We start from the raw sequence: 22,020 nt of genomic DNA, 5'->3' as shown, positions 1-22,020 counted from the left end.
TCTAAGTTTCACCGGCCTCCGATTCATATCTCTAGAATCTAAGCCACACTTCCGATCCGGACAAGACCAAAGTCCACCAATTGTAAACATATAGTTTACGGCTTCCGATTCACTCTAGAATCCAAGCCCGCTTGTGTTTCTGAAATTCTGGACTCAGACACGTGATGTCTAACAGGATGTCACGACATTACTATCTGAACGTTTTTAAACAAAAGAACAAAGAGTAAACAGAAAAACAACACAGGAAAGTTGTTAACCCAGTTCGGTGCAAACACACCTACATCTGGGGGCTACCAAGCCAGGGAGGAAGTCCACTATAAGTAATATCAATTAAAGGTAATACAAATCAAGATTACGCCTTTCACTTAATATCTACCCAATGCAACTTCAATCTAAACAACTTAGACCAGAGATCCTACTCACTCCCCCTCAATCACAGCAGTGATGAAAACTAACCAACGAATAACAAAAGAAGACACTCTTCAAGGACACAACTTGATCTTGCTTAAAAGCTTTGATCAAGTACAATAATACTCTTGCTTAAAAGCTTTGAGTACTTCTTACAACTCAAAACAAAACGCCTAGACCAAGACAATCATCATGATGATTGTTTGGCTTACAAGAAAGCTACAACGAAAGACTTAAAAACAAAGAACTCTAAAAGTTTCTCAAACAAAAACCCTAACGTCAACAGCAGCACCTGCGTGGAATAAATAGCCTTCATACAATACAGCAGCTGGGCCTTGGATCCACAAAATAGTTTTAACCCTAATAAAACTAATCTCCATAAATCAAGGAACTAATAATAATAATCATCCAAGACATCCTTGAAACAGATCAGAATCCATCATTACCAAATAAAGCGCATAGGATCTTATCAGATCACATAACCATAAATAGTAATAGAAAAGAACGAACAGCTGCGAATGTCATGACATCAGCCTTGACATCAGGTAAAGGCCTGCATAAGGAAAGACTTCACAACAGCAGAATGCATGTCATGACACCAGTTTTGACAAGATAGAACCACAACTAGTTTTACCAAAAATTACAGCCAATCAACAACATTTACAAACTCCCCCTTTGGCAAATTTTTGGCTAAAACACTAATAGATGTAAACAGATATCAGAGCATACACAGCAGCCAACAACAGAAAAATAAATTCTGTAACAGAAAAATAAATTCTGACAGCAACTTGATTAATCACCAGAAAACCAGAAAACATCTACTTAATCAACTGTTATAGAAACCACTTGTCATTGTCAAGGAGAACCAGAGAAAACCCAAAATAAAGAAAACCACAAAACAACCATGTCCAAAAAAAAACAAAAGATCACCAAAATAACAGAACAACCATTACAACAAAACAACCACTACCACTACACTACCACTACCAAATTACTCCCCCTTTTTAGCCACAAAAGGAGCCAAAACATATTCAGCTCAGCAGAGCTAATCATCAGACCCATCACTGTCTTCATCACTAGAGCCACCAAGATTGTCATCACTTGAGCTACTAGTCCATTCAGCAGCATCACTACTCCCACTCTCAGCACCCTCAGCCTCTTTTTCAGCTTCTTCCTCAGCCTCTTTGTCTTCAACCATATTGTCACCACCCTTTTCACCAGCAAGATCATCATCTGTAGACTGCTCAAGACTGTGGATGATATTTTCAAGTTTCAGCTTCCTGTTGTCCAACTCTTGACAAGTCTCTTTTAGCTCAGCAATAAGAAGAGCTTTGTTCACAGATTTGCTGGGTTGTGATGTCCCAGCAGATGTCTTGTCATCAGACCTCTGCAGCAGCTTGTAGTGAAAAGACAAAGCACTCTCCCTCTTACATACAGAATCTTTACTTTTCAGAATTCCAGGGTGTTGCTTGAGGATTATTCCACATATCAGAGATGGGAAAGCAATGGGAAGCTTGGTAGCAGAGGTACCAACATGCCTCATAGTTTGATCAAATATGTAGGTCCCATAGTCAAATTTTGTCTTGGTTCCCACAGCATATATGAATCTTCCTAGGCCAACAGCAATGGTGGAAGTGTGATTGGTAGGCACCCAGTTAGCAGCACCAATTTTGTGCAGCAATGCATACCTGACATTAAGAGAACTAGCAGACAGTTTGCTCTTTATGGGCCACTTCTTAACCTTACCACCAATGATTACCTTGCAAACCTCATTATCAGTCACTTCAAGCTCAGGTTGAGCCTCAGCATCTCTACCTAGATATAGGTTGATAACAGCAGGGGAAAAATCTGTACACTTTCTTCTAACATACACCTTATGAAAATCATCAGTTGTTCCATCACCACAATCTTGAGACAAATTCACAATAAATTCCTTCACCAGCATTTCATAACACTTTGAAAAATGAGTAACAGTTTTAATCAAACCTGCAGCCTTGATGAGCTTCATGACCTCTTGACATTCCAGAGCATCATTTGCTAATTCTCTTTCCAGAGCCAGCCTTCTTTGATAGACAAACTTCCACTGGATAGCATTTGAAGCATAGTGCAAGTAAATGTTATCCAAAGGAACATCACGAACCTTTGTGGAGGACTTTGTGACAGCAATCTTCTTCTTGGATGGGATGTCAGGGACATCACTTAAGACATCATCTTCTGGGACAGAAACATTTCTTTCCTTCCTCTTCTTCACAGTAGCCTTGCTCCCTGTGGTTGAAGGTTCAGCAAGGACCTTCTTGACCTTCTTTATAGTGACCTTCTTTTGAGGAGTAACCTGAGGTTTGGAGAAATCTTGATCACAAGCCTGTTTGCCCTTACGAGTCTTGACTCTATGAGAGATGCTAGAGATGAGTTCATCATCAGCAATGTCAATAGAATCATCCAGATCATCCAGATTCACAACATCATGCACAGTAGGACCTTCATTAGGGGTTTCTTTAGAAGCAGCAACAGGAACCTCTTCAGCTTTCTTAGGCTCAAGAACTTCAGCATCTTTAGTACCAGATGTTTCAACATTAATAGCTTCAGATGTCTCAACTTCTTTGGCACCTGGGTTCTTCTCATCAGTGTTATCAACCGATGTCTCAACATCACCCTGATCTTTGCTAGCATCATCTTGACCATCTTGATCATCTTTGCTGTTCTCAGAGGCAGACATCTGGGCTAGAGGAACAGATATCCCATCAACCTTCTGCCCTTCATTCAAGATTCTTGTGACAATACCTGCGATCGCATTGTGAACATAAGCAGAACCCTCTCTACCTTGAACAGAAAAGGTTTCAGGAACAGATCCCCCAGTTGATTTTCTTGCATGCATCTTTCTTGGTGGATTACGAATAGTGTCGGTAGCAGGAATAGAGTTCAATGGCACAACATCCAGCACAACATCTTGATCACTCACAACATTTGGTGCCCTAGAACCTGATGCTGTTTCAGAGGTAGGAGAAGATTTCTTTGAGGGAGAACTCTGAGACATGGTGAGAGAAAGTGGAAAGCTGGGTAAGGGATTGTGAATGCAGCAACACAGAGAGATAGCGTGAGTGTGGAGGAGAGGTTTTGGAGGAATGGAAACCGTTTGGGTAACTTGTAAAAGGGGGGAAAATACACTTTAATGTGTAATGATATCAAAGATTTGGAGAGAGAAATATTGCTGGCCCCACACCCAATTAATTGCTATAATCCTTCACAAAGACAAATGCCTAGTTTGCTTCTTAGATTTTCAAATTGATTTGCATCCAAGGCTTTTGTGAAAATGTCAGCCAATTGAAGGTTTGTAGCAACATGTTCCAAGGCAATTATTTTATCTTCAACAAGATCTCTAATGTAATGATGTCTAATATCAATGTGCTTGGTCCTGCTATGCTGAATGGGATTCTTTGAAATGTTAATGGCACTTAAGTTGTCACAATATAATGTCATGACATCTTGTGTGACATTGTATTCTGTTAACATTTGTTTCATCCAAACAAGCTGAGAGCAACTACTTCCTGCTGCAATGTATTCTGCCTCTGCAGTGGACAAGGACACACAATTTTGTTTCTTGCTGAACCATGAAATAAGATTATTACCCAAGAAGAAACATCCTCCTGAAGTACTTTTTCTGTCATCAGCACTTCCAGCCCAATCTGCATCACAATATCCAGTGAGAATAGGTTCACACCCATGAGAGTAGAGCATTCCATATTCACAAGTACCATTCACATATTTCAGGATCCTCTTGACTTGGTTGATATGGCTGATCTTAGGATCTGCTTGATACCTAGCACACACCCCAACAACAAAAGCAATATCAGGTCTACTGGCTGTGAGATACAGCAGACTTCCTATCATGCTTCTATATAAACTTTGATCAACACTGGTTCCCTTTTCATCTTTGGACAACTTTAAGTGAGTAGGAGCTGGTGTTCTTTTGTGAGAAGCATTTTCCATTCCAAACTTTTTAACAATGTTTTTAGCATACTTACTCTGAGAGAGAAAGATTGAGTCTTCCATCTGTTTAACTTGCAGCCCAAGAAAATAAGTTAATTCTCCAACTAGACTCATTTCAAATTCTGATTGCATCTGATCAACAAAATGTCTAGTCATCTTGTCTGACATCCCCCCAAACACAATATCATCCACATAGATTTGAGCAATCAGGATCTTTCCTCCTTCATCTTTAACAAAGAGAGTTTTATCTATTCCTCCTTTCCTGTACCCATTACCAGTAAGAAACTCAGTTAGTCTCTCATACCAAGCTCTAGGGGCTTGTTTTAGGCCATAAAGAGCTTTTCTTAGTTTGTACACATAGTCAGGATGATTTGGATCAGCAAAACCTTTAGGTTGCTCCACATAAACTTCCTCACTCAGGTATCCATTCAAGAAAGCACTCTTCACATCCATCTGATATAGTTTGAATTTTAGAATACAAGCAACTCCTAGCAGTAATCTAATTGACTCAAGTCTAGCAACTGGAGCAAAGGTTTCATCAAAGTCAATTCCTTCAACTTGAGTGTATCCTTGAGCAACTAGCCTTGCTTTGTTTCTGACAACAGTTCCCAGTTCATCTGACTTGTTCTTGTAAACCCATTTTGTTCCAATGACATTAGTACCTTTAGGTCTTGGTACCAGCTCCCATACTTCATTCCTTTCAAACTGGCCTAGTTCTTCCTGCATGGCATTAATCCAGAACTCATCTGTTAAGGCTTCCTTGACATTTTTAGGTTCAATTTTTGACACAAAACAAGAGTTTGAAACTACTTCCCTTGACCTTGTAGTAATTCCACTGTTGAGATCACCTATAATAAGTTCACTAGGATGATTTTTTTGAACTCTTATTGATGGACTCTTGTTAGGAAGTTCAGTCTCAGATTCTGTGATAGTAGGACTGCAATCATCTTCTCTGGTAGATCCTTCAGCTGTAATATCCCAGAATGTTCCGACATCTTCTGTGACATCTGCTTGATTGTGGTCATCATCAACCACAACATTTATGGACTCCATTATTATTCTGGTTCTTGAGTTGAACACTCGATAGGCTCTACTGTTTGTAGAGTAGCCCAGAAAGATTTCTTCATCACTCTTGGGATCCATCTTCCTTCTGTGATCTCTATCAGCAAGAATGTAACACTTACTACCAAACACATGGAAGTATTTGACAGTAGGTTTTCTTCCCTTCCAGATCTCATATAGGGTGGTAGAGGTTCCTTTTCTTAAGGTAACTCTATTATGGACATAACAAGCAGTATTCATGGCTTCAGCCCAGAAGTAGATAGGAAGATTCTTAGCATGGATCATGGCTCTAGCTGATTCTTGAATAGTTCTATTTTTTCTTTCAACAACCCCATTTTGCTGTGGAGTAATAGGGGAAGAAAATTCATGATGTATTCCTTCAGAGGAGCAGAAATCAGCAAACTTTTGATTCTCAAATTCCTTTCCATGATCACTCCTAATTCTCACAACACCATTTTCTTTTTCTCTTTGAACTCTTTGACATAGGTCCTTGAAAACATCAAACACATCTGATTTTTCTCTGATGAAATTTACCCAAGTGTATCTGGAGTAGTCATCTACCACCACATAAGCATATTTCTTTCCTCCAAGACTTTCTATTTGCATTGGTCCCATCAAGTCCATATGTAGCAGTTCAAGAACTCTGGAAGTAGTCAGATGTGTAACCTTTGGATGTGACATCCTGGTTTGTTTTCCTACCTGACATTCACCACATATTCTTCCTTCATCAATTTGTAGCTTAGGAATTCCTCTCACAGCTTCCAAAGAAATAATCCTTTTCATACCTCTTAGATGAAGGTGACCAAGTTTTTGGTGCCACAGCTTTGCTTCTTCTTCCTTAGAGCATACAGTAGAATAGCTGGATTCATGAGACACCCACAAGTAGCAGTTATCTTTGGATCTGACACCCCTCATTACTACTTCCTTTTCTTCATTAGTAACCACACACTCAGCTTTAGTGAAGTTGACTTGGTATCCTTGGTCACAGAGTTGACTGATGCTTATAAGATTAGCAGTCAGGCCTTTGACCAACAAAACACCTTCTAAATTTGGCACTCCTGAACAGTCTAATTTTCCAACTCCTTTGATTTCTCCTTTAGCTCCATCACCAAAGGTTACATAACTAGTAGAATGACTCTTGATATCAACAAGCAGATTCTTGAGTCCAGTCATGTGTCTGGAACATCCACTGTCAAAATACCAGTCTTCTTTGGCTGAAACTCTAAGAGATGTATGGGCTATTAAAGCCATATTTTTAGGTTTCCATTGTTGCTTCTGGATGGGCATGATCTGCTTAGGTTTGTAGTAAGGAGCTTGATCTGGGTATCCATATAATCTGAAGCAAAAAGGCTTAATGTGTCCAAATCTCCCACAGTAATGACATCTCCATCTTTGAAACTTTCTCTTCATTTCACTTTTCTCGTGATGTTGAGTCACATGTTTTGACATCGGTTTCAACATCTCAGCTTCAGGTTTAGTTCTGCTACTATCTTGGGAATGTTTCTTTGCACCAACAAATCCTATACCAGACATATCTCCTGAAATTTTTCCAACCTGCAAAATCTCCTCCAACATATCCGTGCCACTGTTCAACATTTTTACAGATTTTGACATCTGATCAAGTTTGGATTGTAACATGATAATTTCACTATTCAGTTCAGATATAGTTTCACTAAGCCCTTTATTATCAGCCTCCATTTGAGCTATGTATTTCTTCTGCTTTTCACCTTGTTGACACACTTCAGCACTTCTGATACACAGCTTTCTGTAGGAGGTTGCCAGCTCTTCAAAGGATAGCTCATCTTCACTAGAATCTTCATCAGAATTGCAAACTCCAGTAAGGGCTGTGACATGTTTGGCTGATTCTTCTTCAAAATCACTCTCAGAATCTTCATCAGACCAGGAGACTGACAATCCTTTCTTTTGTTTCTTGAGATAAGTAGGGCATTAAGCTCTAATATGTCCATACCCTTCACATCCATGACATTGAATCCCTTTGCTGTGATTGTACTTTTCTTCTGGTTTAGCTCTTCTGCCAGAGTCATAAGATCTATTGATGTCAGATGAGATGTTCTTGGCATTAGGTCTTGGCTTCTGATCCATTCTTCTCATAATTTTGTTGAATTGTTTGCCAAGCATAGCTATAGATTCAGATAGATTCTCTTCTCTACTTTCCTCTACTTCTTCTTGAGAGTTGGACACAAAAGCTATGCTTTTGTTCTTCTTTTCAGAATTTTCACTGATTCCCATCTCAAAGGTTTGAAGAGATCCAATTAACTCTTCTACCTTCATTTTGCTGATGTCCTGTGCCTCTTCTATAGCTGTAACTTTCATATCAAATCTCTTAGGTAGGGATCTAAGAATTTTTCTCACCAGCTTTTCATCAGACATTTTCTCTCCCAAAGCTCCTGAGGTATTAGCAATATCCAGTATATTCATATGAAAATCCTTAATACTTTCATCATCCCTCATCCTTAGATTTTCAAACTTTGTAGTTAGCAGTTGAAGTCTTGACATCTTCACTTTGGAGGTGCCCTCATGAGTAGTCTTGAGGGTATCCCAGACATCTTTGGCTAGTTCACACTGGTGCACCAGTCTGAAAATATTCCTGTCAATTCCATTGAATAAAGCATTTAAGGCTTTAGAGTTGCCAAGCGCCAATGCCTCTTCATCTTTGTCCCATTCTTCCTCTGGTTTAAGAGTTTTCTTGCCATCTTTATCAGTAATAACAGGATGTTCCCATCCTTTGTTCACAGCTCTCCATGCTTTACTATCCACGGATTTCAGAAAAGCCACCATGCGAGGTTTCCAATAATCATAATTAGAACCATCCAGAATGGGTGGTCTAATCACAAATCCACCACCTTCTTTGTCCATAGTACCAGAAAATACTGTCCCTAGATCTCACCCAGTAAAAACAGGCAGGGTGCCTGCTCTGATGCCAATTGAAATTCTGGACTCAGACACGTGATGTCTAACAGGATGTCACGACATTACTATCTGAACGTTTTTAAACAAAAGAACAAAGAGTAAACAGAAAAACAACACAGGAAAGTTGTTAACCCAGTTCGGTGCAAACACACCTACATCTGGGGGCTACCAAGCCAGGGAGGAAGTCCACTATAAGTAATATCAATTAAAGGTAATACAAATCAAGATTACGCCTTTCACTTAATATCTACCCAATGCAACTTTAATCTAAACAACTTAGACCAGAGATCCTACTCACTCCCCCTCAATCACAGCAGTGATGAAAACTAACCAACGAATAACAAAAGAAGACACTCTTCAAGGACACAACTTGATCTTGCTTAAAAGCTTTGATCAAGTACAATAATACTCTTGCTTAAAAGCTTTGAGTACTTCTTACAACTCAAAACAAAACGCCTAGACCAAGACAATCATCATGATGATTGTTTGGCTTACAAGAAAGCTACAACGAAAGACTTAAAAACAAAGAACTCTAAAAGTTTCTCAAACAAAAACCCTAACGTCAACAGCAGCACCTGCGTGGAATAAATAGCCTTCATACAATACAGCAGCTGGGCCTTGGATCCACAAAATAGTTTTAACCCTAATAAAACTAATCTCCATAAATCAAGGAACTACTAATAATAATCATCCAAGACGTCCTTGAAACATATCAGAATCCATCATTACCAAATAAAGCGCATAGGATCTTATCAGATCACATAACCATAAATAGTAATAGAAAAGAACGAACAGCTGCGAATGTCATGACATCGGCCTTGACATCAGGTAAAGGCCTGCATAAGGAAAGACTTCACAACAGCAAAATGCATGTCATGACACCAGTTTTGACAAGATAGAACCACAACTAGTTTTACCAAAAATTACAGCCAATCAACAACATCTACAGTTTCAAAGCAAATCCACCTGTGTTTCAAGGCACACTATGATATGAATGTATGTACAATATCACAAATATATGCAATTAAGATCATCTCTACCATCTTAACTTTCCGCATATCACAATAATTCAACTCTATGAATTATCCACCAATTGTACACCACATTCACAACACACACACATCATTCACATACAAGAGGCCAATTAATCAATTACGATTCACACAATCCAATTAACACTAGTAACCACACTATCTCATTTTAATCCTCATTTTGCCCATTATACATGAACACGCACTTTCAACATCAAGCAATTAATCATTAGAATTAATATTAACCAACTACTCACAGAGAATCAATATTAGCACAACATCATTGGCATGGAAATATATATTTCTCGACATACATATTCAAGACAAAACACAATTACGGACAAATCCTCAAAATACCGTAATTTACCGATAAACCAAATAAGTTATCCAAGTCCAAACATAATCTGATTAAATAGAATCATCGCAATTAATTCAATTATTAGTTTAACCAATTAATATCAAACTATATTAATTTAATTCACTTCTATTTCTATTCCATTTCCACTTTCTAGTATTCTATTGCTCAAAACAATTTTATTTGAAAAGAATATCTTGCTAGCTTTCTAGCGCTTCGAACGGAGACTCAAACGGAGTTACGGTTCAAAAGATATGAATTGTTAAAGTTTTAGCGAGAATGTAAACACCGACATCATAAACTGACAACTCTAAACATGTCAGAGTTACACAAAATAATTAAAAGTATGACTCTTAATAAGTCAAAACAACTCTGACAACTTATTTTCAACTCTAACAACTCTATTGACAACTCTAACAACTCTATTGACAATTCTATCAACTTGTTATAATTTATTTATAAAGAAACTTAAATAAAACACAATTTTGGTCGATTCGTAAAAATCACAATTTTAACAAAATAACACCACCACGTTAATCTACTAATTAAACTTAGCTACCACGTAAATTTTCATCAAATTCCGGACAACTAATTATGCCGCTTAATTTTACTATTCGGTCAAATGAGACTGTTTTGAATTACATTTTGTTTTCTAACCGCTATTGTTACACAATTTATTTCCTATCTTATATTTCATTCCTATTATATATTTTAAGTTCCATTTTAATGTTCTATTCTTATATTTTATATATATATATATATATATATATATATATATATATATATATATATATATATATATATATATATATATATATATATATATATATATATGCCTCTTTAATCAAATGGAACAATTGTTTTCAATTAAAAAAAATGTGTTACAGTAAGTGAATCTAATAACAAACCACTTATATCGCTACAGTAAATGGAAGTAACACACACCACTCATCTTATCACTTGTATGCACTACAGAAGAAAAAAAAAGAAAGAGGGATATATGTGGAAAAGGCTTGCAAACCGAAACAGAACACACGTATCAAACAATTTCGCTACAGTATGGAACAATATATAACACTCTTTTTTTTTCATTGTATGTTCTACATGTGCTACAGTATCGGTATATATACCAATTAGAAGTTCTTAAACATCCCCTCATTTTAACAATGTATCAATTACTAATATCAAAATATATATCTACCATCAATTTTTATGGATTTCAAACACAGCAAACCTAATTATGTTAATCTACCCATTGACCCAATCATACAAACCCATAATAATAAGGATTCTCCCCCTTACCTCTTTGATTCTTCAAACCCTAGCTTGTGTTCTTGTTCTTCTCCTCTCCTTCTATTCTCTTCTCAAAAATTCAGCAAATGGAAATGAAATGTTATGACTACTCTCTCCCACATTTACTATCTTATGTCATATTGGGCTTAAAAATAACACCCCCTATTTACTTCTTACTCTAAATAGGCCCAATTAAATATAACTTTTTAATATCTCTATTTAATTCAATAAATTAAATAAACACCAATACACACTAAGTTAATTAATTCAATTAATTATTATATCTCATAACGATTAAATAATTAATTAACACACCAAATAATTAAATGAATAATCAACACACCAAATAATTAAATGAATAATTAACACACCAAATAATTAAATGAATAATAGTAATAATAAAATAAATACTAATAAAATCGGGCTGTTACACATTTTATTCATTTCAGTGTGTCACATTTGTATTTCATGTACATTCATCTTTCTTTTCTTATTTTTTATGAAAATTCTAAAAAATACTTAGTCCATATCTTTTATTTTTATTTTTATTGACTTACAATTTAATTCAAAAATATCAAAAAATGTATTAGTATTTTATTATTATTGTATTATTATTATTATTATTATTATTATTATTATTATTATTATTATTATTATTATTATTATTATTATTGCTTTTTTTATTTATTCAAATGGTTGTATATAACAAAAAAATAATAATAATAAGATTTGCAAATAAAATAAGCTTTATGGTGTTAGGCCCAAACTTGATATTTTTTTGTAAAGCCCATTTTTATTCATTTTTGCCTTTTACATTAAGTCAAACAAAAAGGCACACAAAAGACAAAACAAAAACATCATCTTCACTTCTATCCCACGCCTCATGCCATGCTTGCTGCACCTTCTTGCTGCTCCACGGCTTTGTCCAAATCAGTCCAAAAACTCTGCTTAAGCCTGCTATCCCATGCCTGCAGAAACATGCCAAAATGTTCATCAAAATAGCCTAACACAACCTGCACAACAAAAAGCAACAAAAACAATTACTTCAAATGTTCAAAACCTCTCCCATTTCCCCCCAAAACTCCCTCCAATCCCTCTATAAAAGGAAGACTCGGCAACGATACACGGGGAGGAAAAAACACAATAGAAATAAGCCACTCTCAAACCTCCTTTCACACTGAACCTGCAAAAGAAGTTCACAGAGAACTTATCAAAACACTCAACCTCACCGCTAATCCTTGACTTACTACAACCTCATAAATAACCTCGCAGAACTCCCATGCACTCTGCAATTTTCCTCATACAAACTTCACAACCTCACAACAACTCGGCAGCCACGAAAAAACCAACTATCACCCTCAAAAACCTATGCTCAAATAAACCCTTCAACCTGCATTCGGTTCCACCACAAACCTTCACCCCCACACAAAGGCCACAGAAACGAGAGAAACCAATCCAAAAAAAATCACTTACGAACTCTGTTCTGCGCTTCCACATTCTATTGGGGCCTTAACTTCTTATTTCAGCCCATTTGTTTATTTCATTTATTTTTACTATTTACCCTTTTTTGTGTTAATGTTCTTTGGGCCAAACACCATTCTCCAGAATGCATAACCCTGGCCCATAGCCTTTTGCATTTGCTTCTTTTATTTACTAAGTGTTTTATTGTATATATGTTAGTTTTTTTTTTTAAAAATGATAAGTAGTTTTTTTTAGTTAAAAGCTAGAGTTCTTTTCATATAAAAATCACAAAAATATTTATTATTTTATGTTCTAGATTTATTAAAAGACCAAAAATATCTTATTTAGATGTATGTTTAGGATTTATCAAAAATATTTCAAAAATGATATAAAATAGCTTTCTAATCACATCAAATTTTAAGTTTTAATGGATGAAGAAGGGTTTGTACGTACTTGTACAAATTGTTCTTAAGCGTTTAGGCGATGGCCGTTAAGCCATTGTTTGGATGTTTAGACTCCATTAAAACTTGATTTAGTTCACCTTTCCTTTTTTACAAAACGCTTTCTTTTAATAATCAAATCAAATTTAGTCGATAATGGATGAATTAAGAGGGTTTTGTACGTACTTGTACAAGTTGTTCTAAAGCCTTTAGGCGATGGCCGTTAAGCCTTTGTTTGAATGCTTAGGATTCCATTAAAGACGTCTTAAAACTCGATCTAACTCACCTTTTTTACAAAAAAACACTTTCTTTTAATCAAATCATTTTAAGTCTATAATGGATAATGAAGAAGGGTTTGTACGTAATTGTACAAGTTGTTCTTCAAGCGTTTAGGCGATGGTCGTTAAGCCATTGTTTAAGCGCGTAGACTCCATTAAAAGACTTCATAAAAACTGATTTAACGAGTTTTCTTTCAAGTATTTTAAGCGATGGCCGTTAAGCTTTTGTTTAAATACTTGGATCCAATTAAAGATCTTTCAACTAGTCTTCTCGCCCAAGTGTGAATCCTTTTCACCACCTAAGAGGGGGTTGTACGTACTTGTACAATTTTCTCTTTCAAGAATTTAGGCGATGGCTGTTAGCCTTTGTTTAAATCTTTGATTTCTCTTAACAAATAACTTCAAATTTATTCACACCTTTCAAACTTTAAAACCTTTTTATAAACGAGACATTTAGTCAAATTCAAATGCAATTATACTTCCACATGCGAAGATTGAATCTTTTCCACTCAAATGCGATGATGGCCAAAATCTCGTCTAACTCTTGATTTAGTTATCCATTCTTGTAGTGATGCAAACAATTTCCTATCCATGTGCGCATAGTATTGTTTGAATGCGATCGAGTACCTCTCGCTAAAACCAACCAAAAAATTCGTAGTTTTTTCCCGAACTACGATTGCTCTGACTTTCCCAGTGCACTAGGGAATACGTAGGCACAAGATACAAATGTCTTGGCGAGCACAATAATAAAAATCTTTTTTTGTTCCTTTCTTCTTTCCAGCCTAATAAATAACGCAAGTAGATATAAGCTAACAATCAATCAAAGATTAACTAAATGGGTCCCATCGAGTACGAATGAGGTGAGGGGTGCTAATACCTTCCCCTTGCTTAACCGACTCCCGAACCTTAAATTTGGTTGCGATGACCATCTTATCCATTTCTTTTTAATTCGTGGGTTTTATCGATATTTTCCCATTCCTTTTTGGAATAAATAAAGTTCGGTGGCGACTCTGTTGTACTTCGAATGCGTGAAAACGCGTCGAGTCACATTTTTACTGCTACAGTTACTTAGAGAAGTTTGTAACTTACCTATTGTGATCCTAGAAGTTAAAGATTAATTAATAATATTTTTTTAAAAAAATGATACTGATATAATATTTGAGTATCATTTTGGCTTACTCTGAAATGGCTTATCCCACAATTTTAAGTGCAACTATTGAAAAAATGCATTTTGGTGAACCAACATTTTTAATTTGTATATATATTGTTGAGATATTATGGGGATTGATATATTATTTAGATATTGAATACAATATCAAATATAATCTAATATAATAATATAAAATATAATCCAAGTTGTGTAAGCCCAAGCCCAATTAGGGTTGTATATAAATAGTCATAGTCTGTATCATTATTTGTACAATTCAAGAGAATAATATAATCCTTATTTTCTTATTACTCTGTCTTTCTCTCCTTACTACAAGTTCCCCACACACTAACAAATTAGTATCCAGAGCTTTCATTTACAGTTCTTGATTGTGTTTTCAAGAATTTCACTTCAGTGGTCGTGTTTTTATGGATCGTAAATCAATCGCTGCAAACATGAATGGTACTAATGGCATTCCAAATTCTCTTTTAATGCTTGATGGAAAGAATTGGATTCGATGGAGAAAATAGATGCAATATCTGTTTGGCTTTCATGAACCCTTATAATTGGTTACTAATGGAGTTTCTGCGCTGGCTGCAAATGCATCTGACACACAAAAAACTACCCATACCAAAGCTAAGAAGAGGAATTGCAAGGTTGCATATTGTATTCTGACGACAGTCGATACGGCTAACTTTGACAGAATCTCTCATGCTGAATCAGCGAAGGAGGCATGGATATTCTTGTCAAGTACAATGAAGGAGGTGAGAAGTCAAGGTTGTCAAGTTGCAGACCTTGCGTCGACAGTATGAATTATTATTGATGAGAGAAGACAAAAAGGTTACAGAGTATGTGTTGAAGGTGCAGAAATTCATCCGTCTCATGAAAGGTTGTGGTGAAACCCTAACTGATAAGATGATAGTTGAGAAGGTAATGCGTATGTTGACCTTTCACTTTGATCACGTTATCATAGCTATTCAAGAATCCAATCTACTTGAAACCCTAAAATTGGAAGATTTGATTAGATTGTTAGAAGCACATGAGTATAAGATTGTAGAAAGAAAAGGAGTTCAAGATTCGATATAAGCTTTGCAGGCTCAGTCATGGAAAAAGAATGGGTGTTCCAACAAATTCAAAGGAAAAATCGACAAGACTTAGGGCAGGAATTCTTTGTCGAACCCTTACAAGCATCAAGTCGATGATAGAACTTCTGAATCCTCGAAAAGAGAATGAGGAAACTATCGAAAGGAAAAAGAAGACAAGAAAGGTGTACAATGCTATAACTGTGAGAAGTGGGGTCACTTGTCTAAACATAGGTGGTACAGGAAAGGCAATGGATCAACAAAAGGAAAGGATGAAGAATTGAACCTTGCACGCCAAGATTCAGATTTTATAAAGGTATAATGGTGATGGTTGCAGTTGCAGATAACCATATCGAATCCAAAGAGTGGTCCCTCGACTAAGGCTACTAGAATCACATGAGTGGTCAAAAGGTGTTGCTGGAAGATTTCGATGAATCAAAGAAGAGGAAGATAAAACTTGCTGATAATAGTTCATTGCAAGCAGAAGGTACTGGAAACATAGTTTTTCAAATGAGTAATGAAGGTAAAGATATGATTAAAGATGTGCTCTATGTAACTAGAATGAAGTGCAACTTGTTAAGTGTTGGACAACTAGTTGAAAGAGGTTTATCAGTGGACATGAAAGATGGAGTTTTAAAATTTTTTGACACCCAAAAAATTTGGTCTTGAAATCTCCTATGTCGAAGAATAGGACATTTAAGACCTTCATTAGTTTGATTGAAGTACAATGTCTAAAAATTGTTGTCGAGCACAAGGATATTTCGTTGTGTCATTTGAGGTTTTTACATTTGAACTTTTTATCACTCAATCAACTAATTAGTCAAGATATGGTTATCGGTATATCAAGTCTTGAGATGCCTGACAAATTCTGTGAAGGTTGTTTAGTCGGAAAGCAATTCAAAACGTCTTTCTCTTTGACTAGGCCAATGAGATCATCATGCATACTCGAAGTGGTACACTCACATGTATGTGGTCCATTCGAAGAACATACCATGGGTGGAAACATATAGTTTGTTTCGCTTGTCGATGAGTTTAAAAGAAAACTTTGGATCTATGTGATCAAGATAAAGGACAAAGTATTTGAAATCTTTAAGATATTCAATATACTTTTCAAAAGCCAGAGTGAGAAGAAGATAAAAGTTCTGTAAACAGATGGAGGTGGCGAATACACTTCCAAGATGTTCAAAGAAATTTGTGCGGAACATGGTGTTGATCATGAGGTAACTGCTTCTTATACTCCTTAACATAATGGAATTGCAAAACAAATAAATATAACGATGTTGAATATGGAGAGATGCATGCTAAAGCAGAAGGAATCTGCTAAAATCCTTAGGGGTGAAGCTGATCCAACTGCAGTTTATATTCTGAACAGGTTCCTTACCAAGATATTAAAGAACAAGGTTCATGAAGAAGTGAGGAGTGGAGAACGACTATCAGTAGGTCATTTGAAGGTGTTTAGTTTTATGTGTTACAAGCATGTTCCCGATGTAAGAAAAAGGAAGCTTGATGACAAAAGTGAACATATGATTCTGGTAGGATATCATCAGACTGGTGCATACAGGCTATTCAATCCGATTAATGAGAAGATTATGTTGAGTCGAGATCTTGTGGTTGTTGAAAATTCTACCTAGGATTGGAATTCTAGTAATTCATTTAACAATCCATTAATGGGCTCTGATTTTGATGAAGAAACTGATGAAGTCAAAAAAAAAGGAATTACTGAGAATCCAGTTGAAGTCAAAGTTGTAGGAATTATTGACATTCCTGAGACAGTCAAAGCGAAGAGGTTGAGGATGAAACAAGTCAAAGACCTCAACAAACTAGAGTTCGTCTCACTAGACTTCAAGATTTTGAAGTAGCTGGTGATGATGAAGTCACACCAGATGGAGAACTATTTCATTTTGCTTTATTTGCAGGTACTTAACCAATCAACTATAGCATGGCTTTAATGGTTCAACAGTGGAAGTTAGCAATGGTCGAATAGTTATAGGAGATCAAAAGGAATAACACTCGGGAGTTAACCAAATTGCCAGCATATATAAAAGCTATCAAAGTAAAGTGGGTTTTCAAGGTGAAACATAACCAAGGTCGATAGTAAGACATAAAGTAAGATTAGTAGCTCGAGGTTTTCTTCAAAGGTCGGGACTCGACTACTATGAAATATTTTATCCAGTAGCAAGACTGAAGACTGTTCGACTAGTGGTAGCATTGGCATGCAGTCGAGGCTGGTTTCGACATTTCATTTAGATGTGAAATTAGCATTTATGAATTATCCTTTAGAGGAAGAGGTCTATGGCATACAACCTCCTGAGTTTGTGATTCATAAGGAAGCGAGTAAAGTATATAATTTGCATAAAGAACTCTATGGCCTCAAGAAGGCATCTAGGGCATGGAAAAAGAAGATCGACTCATACTTAGTCGAATTGGGATTTGTAAAATGAAAATATGAGTATGGATTATAAGTTCAAGTTGTAGCACAAGATGTAACAATCATCTGCTTATATGTTGATGACTTGCTGGTAACTTGAAGTAGATTGGAGAACTTGTCGAAGATCAAAGATTAGATGATGAAGGAATTTGAAATGTTAGATTAGGGAAAATCGTCTTATTTCCTAGGCAAGGAATTTCATGTGTCAAGCAAGGTATGGTGTGACATCAACGAAAATATGTCAAAGAGATTCTAAATGGATGATTCGAATCCTGCATCCTCACTTGTCGAACCAAATGTGAAGTTGGAGAAGAATGGAGAGGAAGATAAATTCAATGTAACTTTGTTCAAGAAAATTGTGGGATTTGTGAGTTACATGTGCAACAGTCGACCTGATATAGATTTCGCAGTCGGATTAGTGAGCAGATACATGAGTGAACCAAGAGTGTCACACATGAAGGGTGCAAGAAGAATTCTAAGACACTTAAAAGGATCAATAAAATATGTAATTTTATTTCGACGAAACTATGATGGTAAAGAAGCAACAATTACTTATTTTTCAGATGCTGATTAGTGTAGATTAATGAAGATTGAAGAAGCACAACTGAATATTTCTTTCAAGTATTTGGGGCCCCAGTAGCACGGTGTTTGAAGAAACAACCAATGATGGCATTATCATCGTATGAAGCTGAATATATAGCTGGATCATATGTTGCATGTCAAGTAATTTGGATCAGATCGGTACTTGGAGAAATGGAGGTCAAATTAAAGAAACATGTTGTGTTGCAAATAGACAATAAGTCAGGCATAAATCTGGCAAAGAATCCAGTTCTGCATGGAAGGAGTAAGCATATCGAAGCTAGATTTCACTTCTAGAGGAAAAGGGTAAATCAAGGTGAACTTGAAGTTAGGGATTGCTCAAGTGAAGTACAGTTGGCCGACATTTTCACCAGATTAAAGGATCGAAGATCAACAGATTCCTAAATTTCAGAAAGAAATTAGGTATAGTTCAGATTGAATATTTTTAGGAATGTTCGACAACTTAGATTATAGGAAGTATGTTAAGATATTATGGGGATTGATATATTATTTAGATATTAAATATAATATCAGATATAATTTAATATAATAATATCAAATGTAATCCAAGTTCTGTAAGCCCAAACCCAATTACGGTTGTATATAAATAGTCATAGTCTGTATAATTATTTGTACAATTCAAGTGAATAATGCTGCCTAAAGAAGAACTTACGCCATCGTTTTAAAATAGAAAGCGTAGTCTATAGTATATTTAAGCCATCACTTTTAGTAAAAAATGTTGCCTAAAGTGCACCTAAGTCTGCGTTTCTAACATAAAGCGATGCTTAAAGTACACTTAAGCCTGCACTTCTAACATAAAGCGCTGTCTAAAGTGCACTTAAGCCAACACTTTTAACAAAAAGTGATGCCTGAAGTGCACTTAAGCCATTGCTTTTATCAGGAAGCGCTGCCTAAATAGAAATTAAGCCAGCACTTTTAACTGGAAAAAATTTCTATAGTGCACTTAAGCCAGCGCTTTTACATTAAAAAAAATACATTGTCTATACCTATAGCAGTGTTAGAATCGAAAACAAATACATTGTCTATACCTATAGCAGTGTTAGAATCGAAAACACTTAAAAGCGATTCCTAAGATAAGAAAAGCACTGCCTGGGATCTTATTTCACATAGTGTATCCTACACCTATATTTACATGTATTGTATGAATTAAAAGTTGATATTAAAATTTATAATGTTCTATTTGACTTCTGTTTAGATTTGAATTGAAACTAACTTTATTACTTTCCAGTGACTAATGCACCAAGGTGAAAAGTTAAGTTTATCAAATGAAGTAGATGTATCATCAACTTGGTCAAATACACTTTAAGTGACTTATTTGGAGGTGTTCTATTACAATCACCTTGTAAAACAATTGCTTAATTCTTAGCATTTATTGGGTTCTCTATTTCTTTATAGCCTAACTCAATTATAGGTGGATCCAGGAGTATATGGGATATTAAGGAGTTCAATTTTTTCTTTTACTTTTAGAAAGGCAGTTGAAGATGTTGAACATCAGGGTAAATATTTTGACAAATCTTATATGGTACCTTATATTTTCTTTTAATTTTTACCTTTACACTAATGAATTATGTTTTTATGTTTTTTTTTCTTTAGGGTATCATATACGGGTGGAAAGTATTGCCTTTGTTTAGGAATATAAACCATAGTCCAAACCAAAAACAACTTTAAAGATCCAGAAAAGTTTTGATAAATCAAGACTTGAGGTAATTAATGAGAAAAAACTATTATGTATTATTACTATTTACCATAGTTTTGTTTTATTCTTATTCATGTGTTGATACAAAATTAGAAAGATCCAATACATTGATAGATTTTGTGAATCATTTATGTCATTTGGATGTGGCGTCCATGGTTGTCCTCACAATGAACTATTGGGTATAACACTCAATCTTACTAAGAAGAAAACTTTAAGTTGTATTAAAGTTCTCTATAATACTAATGTTGTCTATAAGGATAACAAATATAGCCTCCATCTGATAGGTGATAAATCCAACGTCCATGATTGTTATAAGCGACACTCAATTGACTACAAATCTTAAACTAATTAAAGGAGAAAATCAAATGAGATTTACAAAAAAACGAAGACATAATTTGAACCTTTGATCTAAATCTTGTGATTATAGTAAAATATATTTATTTTTTACAACATTCCTTAAAAATTTTTATTAATACATTTATTTTTCACTATAAAAATTTGTTTTCCAAATAAAATTTTATCTTTACACAATGTTATAATTAGAGTTTATTAACTTAACATTTTGGAATCAATGAGATTATTAGTTGCCTAATGTAAATTACTCGTGAAATTCTTGGTTTAGTAATCCATAATAAAATTACTATAAGAGATCAATTATATATACCAATCCAATGAACCATTATGACAGGTACTTAGCACACAGATTTTTTCTTTTTTAAGTATTGATTGCACACAGATTTCGATATGAATTTTAGCCCTAAGACAATGAACATATGGTATCCAATTTGGCAGTGAATATTTAGTTAATAAATGTCCCTGGTTATTATTTTTCTTAATTCTATTAATCTCAAATTTATCAATATAAATATTTCAAAACTATAGTGAATAATACACCAAGCTATTTTCTCTTTTCATGGCGAGGAAGAAGGTGAAGCTTGCTTACATTACCAAAGACTCAAAGAGGAGGGCAACATTCAAGAAAAGAAAAAATGGTCAGAGTTTTTTTTTTTCTTTCATATTAAATAGAAAAATTGCTCATCTATTACAATCTTGTTATATTTTTTTCTTTCAGGTTTAATAAAAAAGGTTGATGAAATAAGCACCCTATGTGGGATTGAAGCATGTGCTGTAATCTTTGGTGAAAACGATCCGCAGCCAGAGGTTTGGCCTTCTCCACAGGGTGTCCAAAATGTATTATCAAGGTTTAAGAGATTACCAGACTTGGAACAAACCAAAAAAATGTTTAATCATGAAAGTTTCTTGAAGCAAAGGATTGAAAAGGCACAAGAAAATCTAAACAAACAAAAGATTGACAACAAAAGGAAGGAAATGACACATCTGATGTTTCAATGCCTTGATGCTGGTCAGATATTTGAAAGTGTTAACATGAATGATCTCAATGATCTCTCATGGTTGATTGATCAAAACTTGAAACATCTCGAAAGGAGAATCAATGAGACTCCAGTCAATGAGGTTGTCGAAAATCGAATTGAAAATTTTAATGGAATGGAGCAAGGAATGGTGAACAATGTTGATGTTGACTTCAACAACAATCAGGGTGATATATTACAATTTCAAAATGATAATTATCTACCACAAGGCTTTTGAAAACATATGCCGTTTTATAGTGTTTTAAGAGTCTCTTGAGTTTCAGTTATTGAGATAATTAATGTTTAATTTCATTTCACTACTTAAGTGTGTCTAGGCTTAATTTGAATTGGCACATTAATAATCTATCTATCGTAGTTTTCATATATCTTTGGTTGGATGGGAAGGAGTACTTATAAGAAGTATTGATGACTCTATAATTTATTATTAATG

General features: G+C 35.2%; 3 protein-coding genes across 3 annotated transcripts; 1 reads left to right on the top strand and 2 right to left on the bottom strand.

Annotated features, from left to right (window-relative positions):
• Nucleotides 1-1,453: 1,453 nt before the first annotated feature.
• On the bottom strand, nucleotides 1,454-3,283 carry LOC131658511 (uncharacterized). Its single transcript, XM_058927797.1, has 2 exons — nucleotides 2,603-3,283; nucleotides 1,454-2,341 (listed from the first exon to the last, which is right to left on the bottom strand). The coding sequence occupies exons 1-2, from the start codon at nucleotides 3,281-3,283 to the stop codon at nucleotides 1,454-1,456; spliced, it is 1,569 nt and encodes a 522-aa protein (XP_058783780.1).
• A 356-nt stretch (nucleotides 3,284-3,639) lies between these two features.
• On the bottom strand, nucleotides 3,640-4,308 carry LOC131656311 (secreted RxLR effector protein 161-like). Its single transcript, XM_058926051.1, has one exon. It carries the CDS (start codon nucleotides 4,294-4,296, stop codon nucleotides 3,640-3,642), a length of 657 nt encoding a protein of 218 aa, XP_058782034.1. The 5' UTR covers nucleotides 4,297-4,308.
• A 16,804-nt stretch (nucleotides 4,309-21,112) lies between these two features.
• LOC131658510 (agamous-like MADS-box protein AGL80) lies at nucleotides 21,113-21,807 on the top strand. Its single transcript, XM_058927796.1, has 2 exons — nucleotides 21,113-21,191; nucleotides 21,272-21,807. The coding sequence occupies exons 1-2, from the start codon at nucleotides 21,113-21,115 to the stop codon at nucleotides 21,805-21,807; spliced, it is 615 nt and encodes a 204-aa protein (XP_058783779.1).
• The last annotated feature ends 213 nt before the right edge of the window (nucleotides 21,808-22,020 follow it).

The sequence above is a fragment of the Vicia villosa genome, linkage group LG3 (genome assembly GCF_029867415.1).
Source record: "Vicia villosa cultivar HV-30 ecotype Madison, WI linkage group LG3, Vvil1.0, whole genome shotgun sequence".
Taxonomy (NCBI): domain Eukaryota; kingdom Viridiplantae; phylum Streptophyta; class Magnoliopsida; order Fabales; family Fabaceae; genus Vicia; species Vicia villosa.
Note: the sequence above shows the minus strand (reverse complement) of the source record. Positions and strands in the feature narration are given on the sequence as shown.